Genomic DNA, 21,427 nt, shown 5'->3' with positions numbered 1-21,427 from the left:
ACTAACGCCACTTTCACAACCCCATCAAGCCACCACCTATAGATCCATATAGCACCACCTTTCGACCACAACACCTATCGGACTCCACCACTATTAGTCTCGCCTCACTCTACCCAATATCCTCCTCCATAGTATTAGTCACCAATCTGTCCGAAACAACCACATTTACGGTGTGGAGTCCGGTGGGCATGATGGCCGAAACGTGGTGTTATGTGGATTTATAGTTGGCAGCTTGATAAGTTGTGAAAGTGGTGGTAGTTGAGAATTTATAATTTCTTTGTAATTTTTTAAAAATTTAAGGACTATTAATGCTGTTGGTTATTCATCTTTTCTCCTTTTTTTTTATTTGAATAGGAGGGTAAAATCGTCATTTTATTGAAAAAATGGATGAAAATAACCTTTTGCTCAATGAAAGGTGAAAGATAGGGGTGGAAGTGCTAAAAAATGAAAGGTAATGATGTTTTGCACAATAACATTGAAAGGTAGAGACCTTTTGTGCTAATTATGCCAAAAAAATGAATGGTATGGACGTTTTATACAATAATATTGAAAGGTATGAACTTTTTGTGCTAATTACCCTTTGATTTAACTGATCATTTTAACGGGGAGTTGACAGAAGAACGTTTTGCTCAAAAAAATGTAAAGGTGATGGTGTAATTCGTCAAAAAACGAAAGATAGGGATATTTTTCACAAAAATATCGAAAGGTGGGGACGTTTAGTGCTAGTTACCCATTATTTTATTATAAGAAAATATGATTGAAAATGATATAAAATAATTTTATTAGAATAATATGTAATTGAAAATGAAAAATAATTTTTTAAAGAATGGAGCTCAAACATGGGCTGCCTTGTTTTTTAGTTCCATATTATAGTATATATTTTAGATCAATACTAATTTTCTGCGTTTTTAATGAGAAATCAAAATTGATGAAAATGATTAAAATGACGCCACTCTTTACAGAGAGGTTAAAAATTATTTTTTTTAATAAAATTTAAACAGTTTATTTTTTTTCAAAAAGAAAATTAGGAAAAAAATAAATTATAAATAGTAATTATAAACTTAAGATTTGTTTGATACCCATTTTTTTCAAAATACATTTTTTCTCTCTCTTCTTTTCAATCATACATTTTTCATTAAAATAATATTACAAGTATATAAATTTTTTTTCTTATTTTTCAATAATACATTTCTCATCATTCTGCTATTTTAAAATAAATAAATAAATATATATATATATATTTTTTTTTTTTTTATTTTTTTTTTTGTAAAAATGGGATTCAAACACAAGAAGACAAATGAAAAATAATTTTTTATTTAAAAGAAAAATCAGTAGTACATTATTGGAATATAAAAAGACTATTTTATCACTGTTATCACGTTAAGAGGTACCCCACGCCACCCCATCTCATCTTTCTTTTGCACATCAAAGAGTTAATTGTTCCAATGATGATTGGATTTAGGTTCATGTCTTTAATTAATCATTGAGTTTCAAATGTCGAGTTTTGGTAACTGAACTTAAATTCATGTCTTCGATTGCTCATTAAAATTTAAAATGTCGAATTTTGATCACTGAAATTTGAAAAACGTTATACATTACTCATTGAACTTTGAAAAACGTCATATATTACTCACTGTAAATTCGATATTTTCAAAGTTCAACAATTGTGCTAGTGAGTAACGTACGACATATTTCAAAGTTCAGTAGGTAATGTACAATATTTTTCAAAATTCAGTGGTCAAAACTCGACATTTTAAATTTCAGTGAGAAATCGAAAATATGGACTTAAGTTCAATAAACAATCAAAGATATTAACCTTAGTTCAATTATCAAAACTCGATATTTTATACTTCAATGACCAATAAAATATATGAACCTAAGTTCAATGACCATTGTAACAATTAACTCCACGTCCAAAGATGGACAAGTAACAGTAGGCCTTTCAAAAAGAAAAGAGTCCCAAGCACTACTACAAGAACAAATCCCAGCCTCCTTTTTTCCATTTGAGTGAAAAAGATACAGAAAACAAGAAATCTGAGCCAACTTTTTAATCTCTACTCATTCTTAATTAAAACCCATCTCCTAGAGCAACCAAAAATCTTATCTTTGGTCTTCTGTCAGAAGAAATTGGAGAAGGAAAAAAAATGATTTGATTTATCAAGAATCCACCAATCCAATGGGTTTCCCCAGAAATACTTTGTATTTTGTTCCTGTTTTGCTACTCGTTTTAACCATTCTTGAGCTCACTCCAGTATCCCAATCTGCACCTGACTTCACCAGCTTAGTGTACAAGGGTTGCGCCAAGCAGGATTTAGCAGATCCAACAGGGGTTTACTCACAAGCACTCTCTGCCCTTTTTGGCACCCTCATTGCACAATCCTCCAAGGCCAAGTTCTTCAAAACCACCACTGGCAGTGGCCAAACCACCATTAATGGCCTTTTTCAATGCAGAGGGGACCTGTCAAATGTTGACTGCTATAATTGTGTAAGCAGGTTGCCTATACTCATAGATAAACTCTGTGGCAAGCCTATTGCAGCGAGACTTCAGCTTTCTGGGTGCTACATGCTCTATGAGGTTGCAGGGTTTTCTCAAATTTCCGGGATGGAAATGCTGTACAAGACTTGCAGTGGAAAAAATGTTGGAGGGGCCGGATATGAGGAAAAAAGGGACAGTGCATTTTCTTCACTGGCAAATGGAATTGGAAATGCTAATGGATTTTACACCACAAGTTATGAGTCAGTTTATGTGTTGGGTCAATGTGAAGGTGATGTTGGCTCTTCTGACTGTGTGGAGTGTGTGAAAAATGCTCTTCAGAGAGCTCAGGTTGAATGTGGGAGTTCCATTTCTGGCCAAATCTATCTTCACAAGTGCTTTATCAGTTATAACTATTATCGAAATGGGGTTCCCGAAAGATCATCTTCTTCTTCTTCATATACCTCTCCTTCTCCATCAGGTATAATTTTGCCTTTCTTTCTTTAAGTTCTTAATTTATCTACATACCAATTACATTATGGTCTAGCTGGATCAGCATAATTCTTGGGCTCTTAATTCTACCACAAAAATGTGGATTTTGAATAACTTTGATTTCTTAGCTGTATCCTTTATATTATATGTGGCAACAATACAAAAATGTATGCTATAAGATGTTTGTCTAGCTTTGGTTTGCGGGCCTTATCTCTAGTGGTCCAAGGTATTCAAAGTAAACTCATTCTCTAAAATTCATTTTTAATCACATATTCTCTCCATTAAATAATTTTACATGTAAATTTTAAAAATTTTCCATACTTTTTAATCATACATTCTTTTGGAAAAACTGCATTTTGCAAAATCTATTCTCAAACAGGGGGCTATATTAAGAGGAAATTTGGCTATGCTCTGTTCTAGAGATTAGAAGTTTGAAAATCTGATTTTTTTAATTTTTTTTTTAACATTTCATTGGAAAATATGCGCAGTTGTAACTTTTCATTTTCGAAGAGTTATTGCAACTCTTTGAGTTTGTTTTAAATACCTGAAAATTATAGGGATTGTTATTTTCTGAGAGTATTTTTCCAGAAATGTTAAGAAACTGGAGTTTTCAATTTTGACACCTAATTTTTGTGTATATTTTAATTTCCCCTTATGTTAATATAAATTTTTTTGATTTAATTTATTATAGGATCAGGGCAGAATATAGGGAAGACAGTGGCTATAATATTAGGAGGGGCAGCAGGAGTGGGGTTTTTAGTTATTTTCTTGCTGTTTGCAAGAAATTTAATCAAGAAACATGATGGTAAGAAAATATTGCAAAAGTATTTCACAAGTGTTTTTTTTCCTCCTGAACTATATTTTGTTATTCTCATGTTTTTATATTATAATCTGTCATTTTTGCAGATTATTGAGGTGGAACATGTGAATTTGCGAGTCGAATGTAGTTCTTAAACTTGAGGATTTCCTTATTGAAATTCAACAGAAACTGGGAAAACATTGTAAGCTTTAATTCCAAGTAATGTGAAAAGAAAAAGGAGAAACCAGTACTTTTTCTTAGCCTGTGTAGCATTTTTGTTTTAAAAACGTCATATTTTGTATTCAAAGACCAGAAAATTTTGTGGCATTAGAAAGAGTTTTTGGCAAGAAATGTTGTTCAAGAAAATTTTGGTGCCTAATACAAGAATGTATGATTTTCAATTGCCAAAAAATAAAAGAAAAAAAAATGAATTCGGAAATTGTGCTTATGACTTTGGCATTTTTCCCAATTGCCATGTGCATGTCTGTACCTTTACTTCATTGTATAGAATAATTGACCTAGATTTCTTCAAGGCTTTTATGCTTTTTAGAGAAAAGTTTCTCTCTCTGTCTATCGATGAATGCAGTTTATGTTTTTTTGTGTTTAGTTTTTAGTTGGTCAAACGTTGGGAGATCTAAATAATAGGAGGATTAAGCTGTGCTGGCCTGTATGGCTAGTTTTGCTTCTTTTTTCTTTTTTTTTTTTTGCCCAATAACCAATGAGAAATTGCCAGGGATCCCTGTTATAATGTAATCTCTACGAATCCTCTGTACACATAGCACTTTTCATAAAAGGGTCAAACAGTGTCAATCATGCTGTTTCCTGGTTGTAAAACTTCATTTGTCTGGTGCAAGATTGCGATTTCTTTCGTCATCGATTCTTTTATTGAAAACTCCGCCTACCCTTTTCTTATATGATCCCAAGTCTAGGTAAAATCATCGTTCACATTGTGTTAGGGTGTCCTGAATTGAACGAAGTGGAAAGAACTGATTCATGTAAACAAGGCTAAGTTCGTCATTGGCTTTATTGTTGTTGTGTACCTATCTCCGTTCTTTTGTGCGAAGTTATAAATATAGATATACACACACACACACACATAATGTCACGCTATTATAGTTTTCTTTTGAGTGTTTTTATTGAAATTGAGAAAAATAAAAGGCATGCTATATTAGTTTGGAGTCAAATAGAAACCTGATTATTCGCAGCTGGTTGAGAATTTTCCCTGTTGAGAATATTTACGACTCACAAACAAATAAAGAAAATTGAAAAAAAATAATAAATATAGGAAAAAAAAGGGAAGTCACTGTGTTTGTTTGCATATTTGGTTTGGAATAGATGTGCTTTAGCTATTGTTGACTTTGCTTCTTGGAAATTCCAACTCTATGCCGGAATTAACTGCGTGAAGTGTAAACTTAATTAAAAATTATGGAAGCCTTCTTTTTGTGGAAAATCTTGAAAAAGTTTGGTATTGAAAGAGTAGATTGCTATTGTTATCTTTGCTTAATGAACTTGATTATCTGCCAAATTATTGCCGAACCCCATCTTTTGCAGTATCATTGGTTTGAAATTTGGCTATTACTGATATTATAAATCGGTTTCAGCTGCATCAAACTGATATTCCTGTGATCTTTCAGTTTTAACTAAGTTTGTCTAAAATATTGATGGATTGCTAGATTATACAGAATAAAGGAGAAACATTTCGCGCATCTCTTTTCTTTAGTCCTGACTAGTTTAGTGTACAAAACGTGCACAAAGTGAGTAAATATGCTCGACAACATAATTCGATGTATCTTCTCAGGCTCTAGGCCCCTTGCTTTGGGTCGTCTGGGGTTCGGGGCTGAAGCTGTTTTACGTTTTGACAAGAAGTCATTTTTACACTTCATGACACATTTCTTGTTATGTTCTTCGTTTGTTCATCCGGATTACATCTTCCTATCCAATGCATGTTTATATTCACCTTTCCCTAGTGTTGAGAGTATGAATTTCTTACATTCCATGAAGGTTTTTATTTTATTTTATTTTAAGGGGGAACCTACAGTCGTTACCCTACGGGTGCGCACTGGGTAAACTCTTGAGCTGACGCAATAGTCTACAAACTACATCAGTCAGGTAAATCGCACTAGATAAACCCTGTACGACAAACTTGACAGAGAAAGTGTTGGTAGGGGGTCGAACTCGTGATCAAAGCCTTTCGCGTTCACCTATTTCACCAACTCGACCATCCATGAAGTATCTGTTATTTTAATCCTATTTGCTGTTGTTTAAAGATGATAAATATTTTATGCCTCAAACACATGGCCTTGGGGTTAAAAAATAAAATAAAAACTGGAGAAAAGCCCCTTTCCTCTGCAACTAGATCTTGTTATGAGAATCCTTGATTTGGTAGGTTTTGCCAACCATATGCATTGCATTTACTTTCTTGATCGGGAGCAAACTATTTTATATTGGTGTTTATTTTTTTTAAAATTATTTTCTCATGATGTCAGAAGATTTGAACGAATGAAAATAAATGATGAGGCCACCGACCACAGTCCCGGTGGCTGTAACTACAACGGTACTAATTGAGCATAATTAATTATTGCTATCTCGTTGTAAATAACAACTAAACTTGGCACTATCTACGATACAATTTTTGTTATAATTTGGCATTCAATTTATAATGATTGGTATGTTGAAATGATAATACAACCATATCGGTATGTAGAGTAAATACGAAAATATCAAAAACAAAATGAGAAGAAAAAAATGGAAGAGCTGGCATTTTGGCCGGGTGAATACGTAACGTTGCTTTCAATAACTATAGGTCAAAACATTGTTCTAGGGGATTGCCCAATTTTGTACTGGACAATTGTGCAGACCAATTTTTTAACAGTTGGGTTTGAAATTTCTGGTTTGTTACCTGACACACTTTCATGAAAAATGCATCTTTTCATGAACCTAAGATGCCTTTTTGTATTGTATGATCGAGAATCTATATATACGAGATAGATTTCATTCCTCTACACAATTATTACACCGCCACCAATTGAAATCATTGCATTCATAGAGAGTTTTACGAAAGTCTTTTAACATATTCATCTTTTCAAACTATTCTTCAAGTTTTAAATAGAAAACACAAGTACCTGGTGTTATTCTTCTTCTAAGACTTGTTAAATCTTACAAATTATTTGTCATGAATCCTTTTAAATATCAAAAACAATCCTAGTGGAGGTAAATTTAGTTTGGGAATAGCGATTATGCATTCAAGTCAATTTTCAATGTTTCTCTTTTCTTTTGTTTCTTTTCTTCATTTCCTAGTTAGGATCAAGTCTTCCAAACAATCTCAAAACTGAAGTTTTCTTTGGAGAACGAAACTATCATGGCTACCATCAAACTTATGAATCAAGGTCTTGTTCACTTGGATCGATTCGACGGAACAAATTTTATTAGATGGCAAGACAAATTGAAGTTCCTTCTTATGGCATTGAAGATTTTCTACATCCTTGATTCGGAGTTGGCACCATTGCCAAAACCAACAAATAGAGATATAGATGTCATAAGAGCCGAGAGGCAAAAGCATTAAAAAGATGAAATAATTTGTCGCAATCACATACTCAATGCACTATCCGATTGGTTGTATGATATGTACATCAACGCATCATGGGCAAAAGATATTGGAAATTCTTTCTCAAGTGCATGAATTACAAGTACTCGTCAACAAACTGAAGGTGATCAAGATTGAACTTCCAAAATCTTTCCAAGTATGAGAAATTATTGCTAAACTTTCGGGACTTGAAAATGATATCGAAAGAAAATTCTTCATAATTTCGATGATTACTCTTTTGAATAAGTTTAGAAACATCTCCGAATTGAGCAAGAATTGATGACGAGATAAAAGTGAAAACTTTTATGAATACACTTCAAAGGCTAGTACCGTGAAAAAGACTAAACCTTTCAACAAATTCAACAAGAGGAAATCTTTTAACAAAGGCTACAAAAAGTCTCAAAAGAAGCTCGAGGGAGATTGTTTTGTGTATGGAAAACTCAAACATTTTGCGAAAGATTGTCAACACCAAAAACAAAACAAGAAAGAGGGCAAGGTGAACTTCATTGATGAAGATAGTATTATGGCTACCGTGAAACTCAAATAAAAAAGACTTTAGGACTGGAAAAAATTGATTCTCAACTTATTTTAATTTACTTAGCCCATGTTTGGTTTTGATTAAATTTGATTTTAATTTAAGTTAAAATCAAACAATCAATATTAACAATATCTTTTATAGATCCCACAACTTTTCAATCACACATTTCAAAAATTTACATCACAAGCTACTAAAAAATCTAATTTTAATCCCTACAAAACATCTTCTTAGTAGAGGGAAATAAGAAGAATGTTGTAAAAACAATTTTTTTTTTTTTTTTACAAATGAAAACTGATCCTAAAACCTATAAAGAAGCTATCGCTTCTCATGATCGTATCTTTTGAAAGTATGCAATTAAAGATAGAATGTATTCAATTATGCCAAACAACATGTGAAAACTTGTAAATTTAACACCCGGGTATAAACCTATTTGTTGTAAATGAATGTTTAGGAGAAAATATAACGTAGATAACTTAATACTTTTAGAACTAGATTAGTAGCTAAAGGTTATAGACAAAGGGAAAGAATAGATTATTTTGATATATGCATTGGTAGCTTGAATAACATCAATTAGGATATTTTTCACATTAGCTTCCATATATGACTTGCATATTAATCAAATGGATATCAAGATGACATTTTTAAATGGGGATCTCGATGAGGAAGTTTATATGGAACAACCTGAAAGGTTTCTTCACTTGAAACTGAACGCAAGGTGTGGAAGCTAGTAAAATTATTATATAATTTAAAACAAGTATATATTATATAATGAATGACATGAAAAATTAGACTTATCAATTATTTCATTTAGGTTTTATACATAATAATGTAGATAAGTGTTTATAATCAAAAGTATGTGATAAATATGTTATATTTATGTGCTTGTATGTTGATGATATATTGATTTTGAGCAATAACATGGATGGAACAATAGAAATAAAAATATTTTTATCTTCTACGTTCAATATAAAGGATCCTGGACAAATGAATATCATATTAGGTATCGAAGTTATTAAGAATACTGGGGTTATTATTTGAGTCAATCACATGATATCGAGAATATGACAAATAAATTCAAATATTTGAATATAAAAGAGTATAGTACCCCTCTTGATCCAAATTCTAAGTTTATAAAGAATGATGAAATAGTTATTGCTTAATTGGAATGTACAAGTGTTATAGGGAGTCTTATGTTCAATGCACGAGATTGGATATAGCATTTGCAATTAGTAAACTTAATAAGTTTACTAGTAATCCAAGCAAAGAATATTGGAAGGTTATTAGGAGAGTTCTTGGTTACTTAAAAAAAAAAAAACCAAAAATTTAAGTCTTCAATATTCTAAGTTCCGAGCTATATTAGGATTTACTAATGCTAGTTGGATATCTAGCACTAGCGAGAGTAAATCAACTTTTGTTTGGATATTTAATCTTGGAAGAAGTGTAGTTTCTTGAAAATCTAAGAAACTATATATGAGTTACCTTTGGACCGAATACATATTCGATATCTATTATGTGTGATAGTCAAACCACATTAACAAAAGTATACAAGGAAGTATTTAATGGGAAGTCTAGATATATAGATCTAAGACATGACTACTATTAGGATTTACTAATGCTAGTTGGATATCTAGCACTAGCGAGAGTAAATCAACTTTTGTTTGGATATTTAATCTTGGAAGAAGTGTAGTTTCTTGAAAATCTAAGAAACTATATATGAGTTACCTTTGGACCGAATACATATTCGATATCTATTATGTGTGATAGTCAAACCACATTAACAAAAGTATACAAGGAAGTATTTAATGGGAAGTCTAGATATATAGATCTAAGACATGACTACGAAACGAAATTAATCAAGAGTGGAATAATTTCTTTAAATTATGTTAAGCCAATTGAGAGATTTAGTTATATTTATTTCGAGTAGGATGTGTGTGAAACTCCTAAATTAAAAGATTCACCAAGGCGGCAATCCTACCGGTCCTTACTAAAACAATAATCTACGAGTTCAAAGGAAAACAATAAATCATTAGATAAGTGGATAGTTTCAATATTATAATTTTCGCAAGAACCCTATCCTATTTATATAATGCTAGTTGTTCCTTAAAGAAGGGTTGGGCTTTAAAGTTCTTAATGAAGTTCAGTATTAAATACAAGTATCTCTAAAAGTAACAAAGATAATAGAAGAACTTCACCTAAATGAATTTCGAGGTAGTGCCGCCTCAATATAGAATTAGAGTTTCTTTCTTAAAAGTTCAACGAGTAGAATGAGTGCAAGGTCATATTAGTGCTAAGTCAGTTTGAGGAGCTTGTGAACTAGGGGCGAATGTTGTTCGATTTGGACGATTTGTACTGTATTTTAAACTCAAACCATTTTATGCGGTTTAAAATTTTTTCAAACCAAATCAAACCATTTTATTTTTCTAACCAAACCAATCCAAATCATAATTTGCGGTTTGGTTCGGTTTTAATCCGTGGTTTACCTATCGCCTATCGACGTTATAGTAATATATTTAATATAAGTTAACATACAAGTTTAAACGAGAACTAATAATGTTAAATGTTAAATTATATTCATATTTACCAGGAAATCGATGAATAAATTATTTTCAAAATTTATTGCTAAAAGATGTTAATGAACAAATACATCTTTCTTCATTTTTATTTACTTCTTTTTTTTGTTTGACATTCATATTGTCATATAGCAGTTGGTATAGGTAGAATTACATTCTACTAATATAGTTTGATTAAAATTTATTTCGTCTTACTAGTGAGATGTTTAATAAGGATTGAACGGAATATGTTTAGATGTACAAAGATCGATAAAATTTCGACTTATTGGAAATTGACGAATTTTATTCTTTAACTACTTTATGAAAGAACAATATAGTAGTACTAGTTAGGGAACTTTAAAATTTTCATATAATCAATATGATCTATCCCTTGTTCTTTTCAAACCACAAAGAAGTTCATTAATCATCTAGTCACAAAAAGAGTTATTTTTCTATCAAACCACAATTCACAAGTATATAATAAGTTTAAAAACAACAAATAGAAGAAAGAACAGGGAAAAAATAGTTTGAATGAAAATTTGAGACTTATCGAAATAAAAGAGAGAAAGGAGTGATTCGGGCAGAAATTAGCATACTAATATTTAAAGGTGACTGGTGATTCGTTCAGTAATGGCAAGCAAGTATTAAATGTTGGGAAATGAAAGTTTATGTTAGGACTTTTGAAACTTTTAACATGATTTGCTGACATAGTTTTGTTGAATTATGATTTTGATTGTTGAAAATACATGTTTTTTTTTTTTTTTTCCATTTCATATGATTTTGGAATAATTTAAGTTTAGTTTAGATATTAGGTGAGAACATGTGTTGTGAACTTGTTAAACCATATACCAATAATGATGAATCTAATTTACTTTCTATGATTATTTTAATAGGTTGGTAGTAGTTTGTATTACTAAACTTGTATTTTTTTTCTTTAAAGTGAAAACTGCAAAATTTTTAAGTTAATAAAATTAATGTTTTTAAAAAATTTTAAAATGATTCGGTTCAGTTTTGTGCAGTTTTTGAAAATCAAAACTTAAACCAAACCATTTTGAAACGGTTTGGTTCGGTTTGAGGGAAAAAACCATGGGTCCACGTGGACCCAAACCAACGGTTTCAACTCAATGGTTTTGGTTTGATTTGCGGTGTCGTGATTTTTTTGTGCAGCCCTATTGTGAACACTCGACATTTGTGGGTATATTTTCACCGGCATCATCACAAGGAATAACTAGTTCAAAGCTATCGTGTTATCTTTAATTTCAATGATGCTTCGTGAAAATTATACTATAGTTAGATTTAAATCGAAAGGTATCTAATCCGTATGTGTGCCTAGAGAAAGTACGAAAATATTGAAAACAAAACAAGAAGAGAAAATGGAGGCGTTCAATTTTGTTTGGACGAGTGCCCAACGTCACTTTCAATAACTCAAGGCCAAAACCATTTCGTGGGCAATTGTCCGATTATGTATTAGGCGATCACTTAGGCCAATTTTTGGACCGTTTGGTTTGAAATTTCTGGTTCGTTATCTGGCACATTTTCATTAAAAATATATATATATATATATCTTTTAATGAATCTTTGAAGCCTTTTCGTGTTGTATGATTGAGAATCTATATGTATAAGATAGATTTCATTCCTCTACACAATTACATCACTAACAATTGAAATCATTCCATTTATAGAGAGTTTTATAAATGTTTCTTTACATATTCATCCTTTTCATTTTTTCTCAAGTTTTAAGGAAAAAACACAATTGCTTAGTATCTTTCTTCTTCTAATGCTTATTAATTCTACAAACCAGTTGCCGTGAGTTCTTTTAAGCGTTAAAAACAATCCTAGGGGGGAAAAATTTAATCTCAGGATAGCAATTACGAGTTCAAGTCAATTTTCAGCATTGCTCTTTTCTTTGGCTTCTTTCTCTATTCCCTCGTTAGGATCAAGTTTTCCAACATTTTTTCAGTATTATAATCTTGTTTGGACATTAGCAGACACTCTAGACCTTGAAACCATTATGAAGATCAAGGCAATTGGAAGTATAATTCAGAGTTTTCCATTGAATTTTAGTTTTCCTTATGTAGGGCATGCACATGTTCTTTAGTACCCATGAATTTAATTGAGCACTCGATACTTCAATTGATTGCCCTGTAATAATACCAACAACTTCTCTTAATTCAACTGGGTTGCCGTGAGTAGATTCCAACCGAACATATCTGAAATGCACTTCTACAAGTACAGGGAGTTTCACATTATTGTTTCCTTTTCAAACTAACACTTCTTAATTCATTATTAACAAAAAGTGGTGCTATAAGCAAACATGTAAGTGATCTAAAAACAAATCAAGGAAACGTGAAAGTGAGCAAAAAATAAACCAAACTGCATGGAAAAAAGAAGTGAAAAAGAGAAAAGCAACTTGGATGGAAAAGGAAGCAAAACTCTCTTTTTCACTTTATAATTGAAAAATATCTTTCAGTTATATAGTTTTTTAATATCTTTATTCCTTATAGAGAGATTGTACGACCATATCGTATTATGAAGATTCTCAAAATTAAAGTGACAGAACCATGATATTATTTTAGCACATTTAAAGCGCATAGCTTCTTAATCTTTTTCAGTATATAGTGTCAATCTTCCTTTTTCTTAATTTTTATTATCTTGAACTTCTTTCTATTTATTTACCTTTTTTTAGCTAGTAATGGAAATTGAGAAAGAGTGCTCATAGTTATCCAAGAATGGTCTTCCCCAAGTTCTAAAAGTGTGCATGCAGCCCCCCCCCCCCCCAAAAAAAAAAAAATAAATAAATAAATTGGGAATTCCCCCAACAACTCCATTAATGCTTCACACCAATTCTAAGTCTTCATTTGCATCAATCAATTAAGTTCTAAAAGTATGCATATCAACTCCTATAAGTTGAATTTCACCCCTGAAATTTGTGAATTTCCTTCTATTGTTCTCATATGCTTCACATGAATTCTATGCCATCAGGTCAGTCTTCAATTCCTTCATTCAATTAAGCTCAAAATCTTCATTTTTGCTCTGAGTATCTCAAAGTTTGAATTAATCTACGATGACAACATTTAGGACATGTTTGATGTAGATTTATTGAGGATATATTTTGTGAGAAATGGATTTTTTGAGTATGTACGGTTCAAAAGTAGGAAATAATTAGGAGCCCACGTGTAAATATTTTATTAAAAGAATATGTTGTTAAGAATTAGTTTATAGAAAAATAAATTTTAATGAATTTGTGTCATTCAAGGGCTTACACTAAATTAATTAGCAATTAACTCAACAATCGTGCTACATGTACATGGATTTTGTCAGAGAGTTTGATAGATTGTCAATTAGTACAATTTTATTAGATGTTGGACAAAAAATAAATTTAAACCAACTAATTCAGTGTTGTCATTAGTGGCAGAAGTAGACATTTTGAGTTGTGAGGACAAAATTAAACTTCCATAAAAGTTGCAAGAATTTTACATTCGAAAATTTACATACTCAATATAAATTTACGTCCAAATTTTACATAGGGTATAACTTTTTCGAATGTAAAATTTTGAAAGTTTTTGATGTTATACATTGTGTAAAATTTTATAATAAAATAAATTACATTATGTTGAGAAATTTGTTGCGCAATAATAATAAATGTTAATGAAATAATTGAAAAAAATTAAAGAAATGATGAGATAGTCTCTTCTTTTTTTTAAAATGCACGTTTGACACAGCTTTAATTATTTTCGATATATCCATAATGTAGTTCTCAAAACGAGTTTCGAGATGACATAGGGGATTTGGATAGCATACGATTGTGGAAGAATTTTTAAAATTAGCATGTTATCAAAATTTTCGAAATGCTAATTTAGAACAGCTTATTTTGACAAGCCGTAACATTTGTTACGATTGACTGTTTTGCGTACCATTAACGATATAGAAAATTAAGTCGTGAACACTTCGAAATGGTATTAAAAATACAATATTTCGACTTTATTTGACATCCCATATGACTTCAAAAATTGAAACAAAAACATAGAAGATTTAATGATGGTCAAAGGGAAAAAAATGAATTTGCCCTAAAGTTGGGAGGTCACGTGACTCCATGCCAGCCCTTGTGTCCATCCCTAGTTACCATCTCACTATTTTTAAAATCTCAGTATATTTCATCTATACAAGGAGCTTAATTTTCAACTTAATTTACAAATATACATCAAGTTTATAAATCGGGATAAAGATATAAAAGCCACCTATATGGTGGATGGAGTGGGTTGACACCCCCTACTTGAATGATAAATGAAAGCTTCAAGCACATAAACCTTAATTTTATGGAACTGGGATGAATTCACTCGAAACGAATATTGACCCTCGCTGTGCACATGCAAAAGCCATTAAAACATGCAGAAGCCCCACTCCCCAAAACATCTCTTTCTTCAACAACCTTATCACCCTTTACTCTAAGTCCAATCTTCACTCTTCGGCACTCCAACTCTTCCACTCCATCCCTTGTCCAAATACTGTCACATGGGCTTCGGTAATCTCTGCCTTCTCCCATTCTTCCACCGCCTTCCACCTCTTTCTCTCCATGCTCCGCCACCCCACCCGTTCGTTCCCCAATGCTCGCACTTTAGCAACATTATTCAGAACCTGTTCTTTATTACCAGATTATATTTTTGGGTTTCAATTACATGCAATTGTAGTCAAGTTCTCGTTGCAAGAAAATCCCTTTACCAGTTCGGGTTTAGTGTCACTTTATTGCAAGACTGGGGATATGAATTCAGCAGAGAAGGCGTTTGATGAAATGTGTGAGAGAGATGGGGTTTGTTTTGCCGCGATGATCAATGGGTTGGCTCAGAATAAGAGGCCTATTGATGCTTTGAGATACTTTACTGAGATGAGGAGGGAAGATATATTGTCAAATCCGTACAGCGTTTCTGGGGCTTTGTGCGCTGGGTCTGGGATGACCATGTTCGAGCAATGTCGGATTATTCATGGACACGCAATGGTGACCGGGTTGGATTTGGATGTGATCGTAGGGACTGCGTTGATTGATGGGTATGGAAAATGTGGGGTCTTGGAGGACGCAAGAAAAGTGTTTAATGAGTTGGGAATGGAATTGAATCTAGTTGGATTTAATGCAATGATGGCAGGGTATGCGCAACATGGGGATAAAGAATATGTGATTGAGCTTTTGAGCTTGATGGAGAGTCGAGGAATGAAGCCCGATGAGTATAGTTTTTTGGCAATTTTGACAGCATTTTACAATGCTGGTATGACCATAGAGACTGAGAGGTGGTTTAATAAGATGGAAATGGAGTATAAATTGAAGCCTCGGATTGAGCACTACACTTGTTTGGCAGGTGCATTAGGGAGAGCTGGAAGGTTAGAGGCGGCAGAGAAAATTGCTTTGACAATTCCCTATGAGCCTGATGCAGCCATATGGCGCGTGTTATTGTCAAGTTGTATGAACCATGAAAATGCCAGCATAGCTTGGAGAATGAGCGAGAGATTGCAGGCAATTGATCCAAATGATGATTCAGCTTATGTGATTTTGGCAAATGTATTAGCAAGTGCGGGGAGCTGGGACGAGGTTAAAGAAGTTTGGAAAATAATGAAAGATAGGAAAGTGAAAAAGGAAGTTGGAAGGAGTTGGATTGAAGTGCAGGGAGCAGTTCATGTGTTCTTTTCTGGAGATAGAAGGCACGTGAGGAACAACGAAATATATGCAAAGCTAGCAGAGTTGATGGAGGAGATAGAGAAATTAGGCTATGTGCCGATTTGGGAAGAAATGTTTCATGAATTAGAGAAGAACGAGAAGAGGAAGATGCTTTCATATCACAGTGAGAAACTGGCTGTTGCTTTTGGGCTTTTGAGTGGGGTTACACCTCCTGGAAAGGCTTTGAGGATTATAAAGAATTTGAGGATTTGTAAGGATTGTCATGAAGCATTCAAGTACATTAGCAGAGTAGTAGAGAGGGAAATAATTGTAAGGGATGTTCGTAGATACCATAGGTTCTTGAATGGTACTTGTAGTTGTGATGATTATTGGTAATTTAGTTAGAAGAAGCGATAACTAAAATTTCTTTTATGTATTGCCAGAAACGATCATGGCTGGGCTGAGCTGAAACTGATTGACATCTTCCTTGAGTCCTTGAAATGGAATGTTACTCGTTCAAGCATCAATTTAGAGTTTTCTATGTACATTTTCTGATTCTGCTGACAAAATGGGATGGATTTGTGTGTTCTGTTCAAAGAATCTCTTTCTAGTTGCTTACGATTCTGTGAAAACTGAACTGGTAAAGTATCCTCTTGGTTCATACGTGAATGGGAAACGTTGAAAGCAGTTTCAGTTCAAAGTGCACCAACATGAGTTGGCTTCTTGTTAATTATGCTTGAGACGCGGATAGAACAAGAAAACGTTGTTGTTGATATCATTTCTTCAACCTCAAAAGGAATTGTATTAAGTCATGATTGCCTATTTTTGTGTACTACATATATTTGTTTAAATACATTTTTGGAATTGTTTTCTTAATCCGTAGGTGTATTTCCCCTGTTGATTTGTCTGCAATAAAACTTCATTTTTATAATGCCAAAGGAACTTGGGCTCAAGAAAATGTCTATACTTCTCACCTAATTACGTAAAAACTCTCTGTATTCAATATGTTCTTTGGTTTGATATTTGCTAGATTACATACTGTAGTGTCGAAATGGGCGAAGGTCCAAGTTGAGAACGATCCACCCAGTTAAAAGAACCTAACTGAAACTAGTCCGCAGGTGTTACATCATAGGCACATTGGAAGCGCAGATAATTGTAACCATACATGTTCTTGGAAATTTTTGCTCCCATTGTACCTTTTATATCCATATACATCAGGATTCCGATTCATAGATTTCTTTTATCACTTAGGAGCTTTGTGAGATGAAAGTCTCATGCACGCTTTTGAATGAGAGAAGGAAATGAGAAATCCTCTTTTTCTCGAGAAAATCTTTGCACGGCTCCGTTACATTTTGAAAGGCCTACGCCCCATAGAACTAGTTTATCTGAGACTATCCCTTGACCCTGACACAAGGTTAGAAAGCCTAATCCAAACCTTCATGAAACAGACCGTGTCGTGATTTGTTGCCTGACTCAACAACCCACACAGAACAGGCAATAAGGCCCGATATATTAAACAATTTAGGAGGTTTTAGTAATTTTAAAAGACTTGTTCGACTCAAATTCTTAATCCACAATTGTGCATCCAGTATTACTCGTTGATTCTACATGTTAAGTTGTTTTTAATACTTAAAAACAATTCGTAGACGGATCAATCTCTCATTTATTTTTTATGTATAGCTAAATTTTAAATTGATTCTATGGTAGCTGCGCTGGAGTAGCAGCTGCCTTGGTACTCCTCTCCCTACCCAAGAACTTGACCCTTACCTTCATCCTCCTCTTTGTGATCCCATCAGTTCAGTTATCGCAATGAAACACAGGAAGTTCGACCACCCAACCAAAATGACAGCAGGCTGAACATAAATTTGAAACCAGCGAGACCCTCAAGAGTTGGTCAATCCAAATGCACCAAAACCAAATATAATTCACAATTCGAGTTTCTAATATTCTACATGAATAAGTTAAAAAAATGGCATCTGAACTTCATCCAAACATCATATATTCAAAACAAGAAAAAGTATCGCAACCCTCCATCTAAACAGAGGAAATTCTGTAAGTCTTTTGACGAAAAGATAATAAGACCACTTTGTATCTCTTTCACTAAGCATGCGGTAATGGCCATTGCATTTTTCAAGGGTTTATACTGGGAAAATAATCCAAAATGAGAAAAGTAAATTGTCAAACCAGAAACACATGCATTCTCTAGAGCTGCAGTATCATATCCTTAAGCATTGTTATAAATATTAAGCACTTTTAATAAAATTTATGGAAATATAGATTATTGAAGAATCTGCTTCATCCTGCACTCCCATAGAAATGAACAACAGATGATAGCTCATATGTTACACAATAGCCAAAAACAGAATATATTTTCAATTAACTATTGTATCGAATATTGCTCAAACCATTCAGAAAATAAGCCATCATACTGGAAGTAAAATCACGTTTCGTATCTGTTAATTAAAGATTAAAATCAGAGATATAGTCACAGCGAACAGCATCCGGATTGCACTATAGCATTGTTAGTGTCAATTTTACACACACACAAACAAATTCCATGAACACTAGGTGAATATATCAAAGAGCATCAACACTAATGCTAACAATCAAAGTAATAATCTCAGCAAAGAACATCCAGTTTTCTCAAAATAACTAAAAATGATCATTACAAAATTTGGATTGGACTCAATCCAAATACTTCCTCACTATATTGACAAATATTTATACTAACAGTCATCATTGTAAACCCAACAAAGAAAATCCAGTTTTCACAAAACCCGGCTCCGAAATCACTAAAAGAGATCATTAAGAAATTTGTATTGGACGCAATTGTAACAAAATCAAGATTGAATAACAACATTGAAAATATTAATGCTAACAAATAAACGTTATAATCCCAACAAATAATATCCTGTTTTCTCAAAAACCCAGTTCCAAACTAACTAAAAAATGTCTTTACGTATTTTCGATTAGGCGCAATTGAACAAGATCATTAGGAAATTTGGATTGGACAAGATTGTAACAAAATTCAAGAAAATCTCCAAGTATGGAGAAATTTTGATACTAGCAATGAAGATTATAATACCATCAAATATCATCCAGTTTTCTCAAAATCCAAAACACAAAACCCAGTTCCCAAATCATAAAATTAAAACCATTACAGACTATAATCACTTAGAAGGAGGGGCCCATGAGGGAAGGTTGGGAAGCCGGGGTGCCGAGAAGAGACGTCTGCTGGAGCTCGAGTTCATTTAACTGCGCCTCCCTGTCCATCTCTATGATGAGCGGCAGGCCCAGAACAATAAACGAGGTGGCGACAATCCACGCCGCCTTGCCGGTGCTCTTCATCAGACGCTTCGCCACATACGCCGCGTCACAGACGGTGCTCTTTCCTTTCCGCACGATCGAAGAATCAGAGACTCGGGACAGTGTGCTGACGTTGGCTCGGTTGGATCTGCTTAAGGATCGATTCTTCTTTCCTACAGACACCATTGTTGTGTGCGGAAGAAGCCGATTTGTGCTCTGTTACTTAAACCCTAAACCCTTTACTTCTCTAAAATTAATAAATTATTATATTGGGAATCGTTTGAGAAGAAATATTTTTTGAAAATAGCCTTTGATCCAAATATTTGAATTAAAATAATTTTTATTTTTAATTTTAAAAAGTATAATATGTCCAAAATACCCTTAAAGCAAAAATAATCCAAGACAAGTCTAATTATCAATTTTTCAACGTGAAAATGAAGAAGAGAGCACTTGAAGACTTCTTTTACTCTCGAGGAAATACATGGAATTGATCCATTTAAGAAGGTCATTTTTCCAAAATGATTTCTGATCATTCAAAGGTTAAAATCTATCTAAAATACCCCGAACATAAAATTTATAACCAAGCCATCTTAATTTTAAAAGAGTTCAATTAAGCTCTCAAATTATTATTTTTAATTTTTTCGCCTTGTAAAAAATTGGTATCAAAGCCTAGTAACGAAATTGAAGAATATATTATTTAAAATGAATAGAAAAGATCAAATGATTTTAGAAGAATTACAAAATATTGGTATATTAACTAATACTAATCGTATTAAATTGTAAGAATTAGCAACAAATTTAAATACTGAATATAAATCTCTAGGTGAAGAAATAAAACAAATTAATAATTCTCAACAATTAGTTGAAACAAAAAATAAAGTATTACAAATCCTGGTAGATGAATCTCTCAAATATGAAGAGGAAGATATTATTATAAATCAATTTTTAAAACAATATGATAATTATGCTAAGCCTTTAAAAAAACCAGACATTATAAATCAAGATGTCATAACTAGTATAAAAAATATGAAATCAAATTTAGAAATTGTTAATAACAATATTAAGATAGGACCAAAAATCCTATATAAATAAATTGAATCAAAATTTAAAGAATTAAAAAATAAAAAAGATTCTTATGTCTCTATTGAACCACCCTTACCGGCATATGTTATAGAAGAATTAGAAACAAAATTCTTTGAAGTTACTCGAGAAGAATTAGAAGCTTATAAACAAAGCTTAGAACAATTAGCTATGCAAATTGAAAATATATATATGAATGATCCTCCACCCAAAAAAGAAATTATTGAAATTAATACTCCAACTTTAAATCAACAAGTTGAAAACCGGCCGTTAATTGGAGAAACTAGTAGAACTAATATTAATACAGATTGGACTCGAGTTGAATTTGATGACCGAAATTTTGAATGGATAAAAGAACAAGAGGGCTACAATTTTAGAAAGGAACCAAAAACTATATCAACCAAACATATACATCTTAGAGATAATAATCCAGTAAAATTATTTACTGAACAAATTCCTACTACAAGAATATGGTTAGATATTGATGATAGCAATAATAAAAGTGAAATTATTGACTCTTAGGCAAAAGCTACTGATTTAGCTGTTGCTTTTCATAAATGAAATACCACTCAAGCGTATAACTTTATAATCCACACTTTTAGAGGAATTATTTCAGATATCTGGAGAATAACTTCCGAAGAAATTAAATATGGTGAAAAATCTACAACTACCATAGATAGCAATGAAAGTTTAGATGCTGAAAATTTTAAAGAAGTGTTAAAACGAATTGAAAATTTTTTTAGACACCTATTATTAGGAGAAGATACACCAGAAACTAAAATTGATATGATTACTCAAGAAACTTTACAAGCTAAAAGAGAAATGGAATTATTAAAAATTTGAGATATGTGTGAATTAAATGAATATACAAAGAAATTTGAAAAGATATATACCAAAGCATCTAAATCTATAAAAGAATGGAATCTATCAGAGGAAGATAAAAAATTATTAAATAGATATTTT

The 21,427-nt window shown here is 32.4% G+C and overlaps 3 protein-coding genes across 3 annotated transcripts; 2 read left to right on the top strand and 1 right to left on the bottom strand.

The window, feature by feature from the left end:
* The first annotated feature begins 1,931 nt into the window (after positions 1-1,931).
* Positions 1,932-4,296, top strand: LOC111371679 (cysteine-rich repeat secretory protein 3-like). Its single transcript, XM_022993803.1, has 3 exons — positions 1,932-2,954; positions 3,657-3,770; positions 3,872-4,296. Exons 1-3 carry the CDS (start codon positions 2,177-2,179, stop codon positions 3,877-3,879), a joined length of 900 nt encoding a protein of 299 aa, XP_022849571.1. The 5' UTR covers positions 1,932-2,176; the 3' UTR covers positions 3,880-4,296.
* A 10,897-nt stretch (positions 4,297-15,193) lies between these two features.
* Positions 15,194-16,474, top strand: LOC111371143 (pentatricopeptide repeat-containing protein At4g33170-like). The gene has a single exon (XM_022993051.1). The coding sequence runs from the start codon at positions 15,194-15,196 to the stop codon at positions 16,472-16,474; it is 1,281 nt and encodes a 426-aa protein (XP_022848819.1).
* A 2,610-nt stretch (positions 16,475-19,084) lies between these two features.
* On the bottom strand, positions 19,085-19,660 carry LOC111371677 (mitochondrial import receptor subunit TOM9-2). The gene has a single exon (XM_022993802.1). The coding sequence runs from the start codon at positions 19,568-19,570 to the stop codon at positions 19,253-19,255; it is 318 nt and encodes a 105-aa protein (XP_022849570.1). The 5' UTR covers positions 19,571-19,660; the 3' UTR covers positions 19,085-19,252.
* Between the last annotated feature and the right edge of the window lie 1,767 nt (positions 19,661-21,427).

The sequence above is a fragment of the Olea europaea genome, chromosome 22, assembly GCF_002742605.1.
Source record: "Olea europaea var. sylvestris chromosome 22, O_europaea_v1, whole genome shotgun sequence".
NCBI lineage: Eukaryota > Viridiplantae > Streptophyta > Magnoliopsida > Lamiales > Oleaceae > Olea > Olea europaea.
The sequence above is the reverse complement of the archived record's forward strand: the minus strand, read 5'-3'. Positions and strand labels throughout refer to the sequence as shown.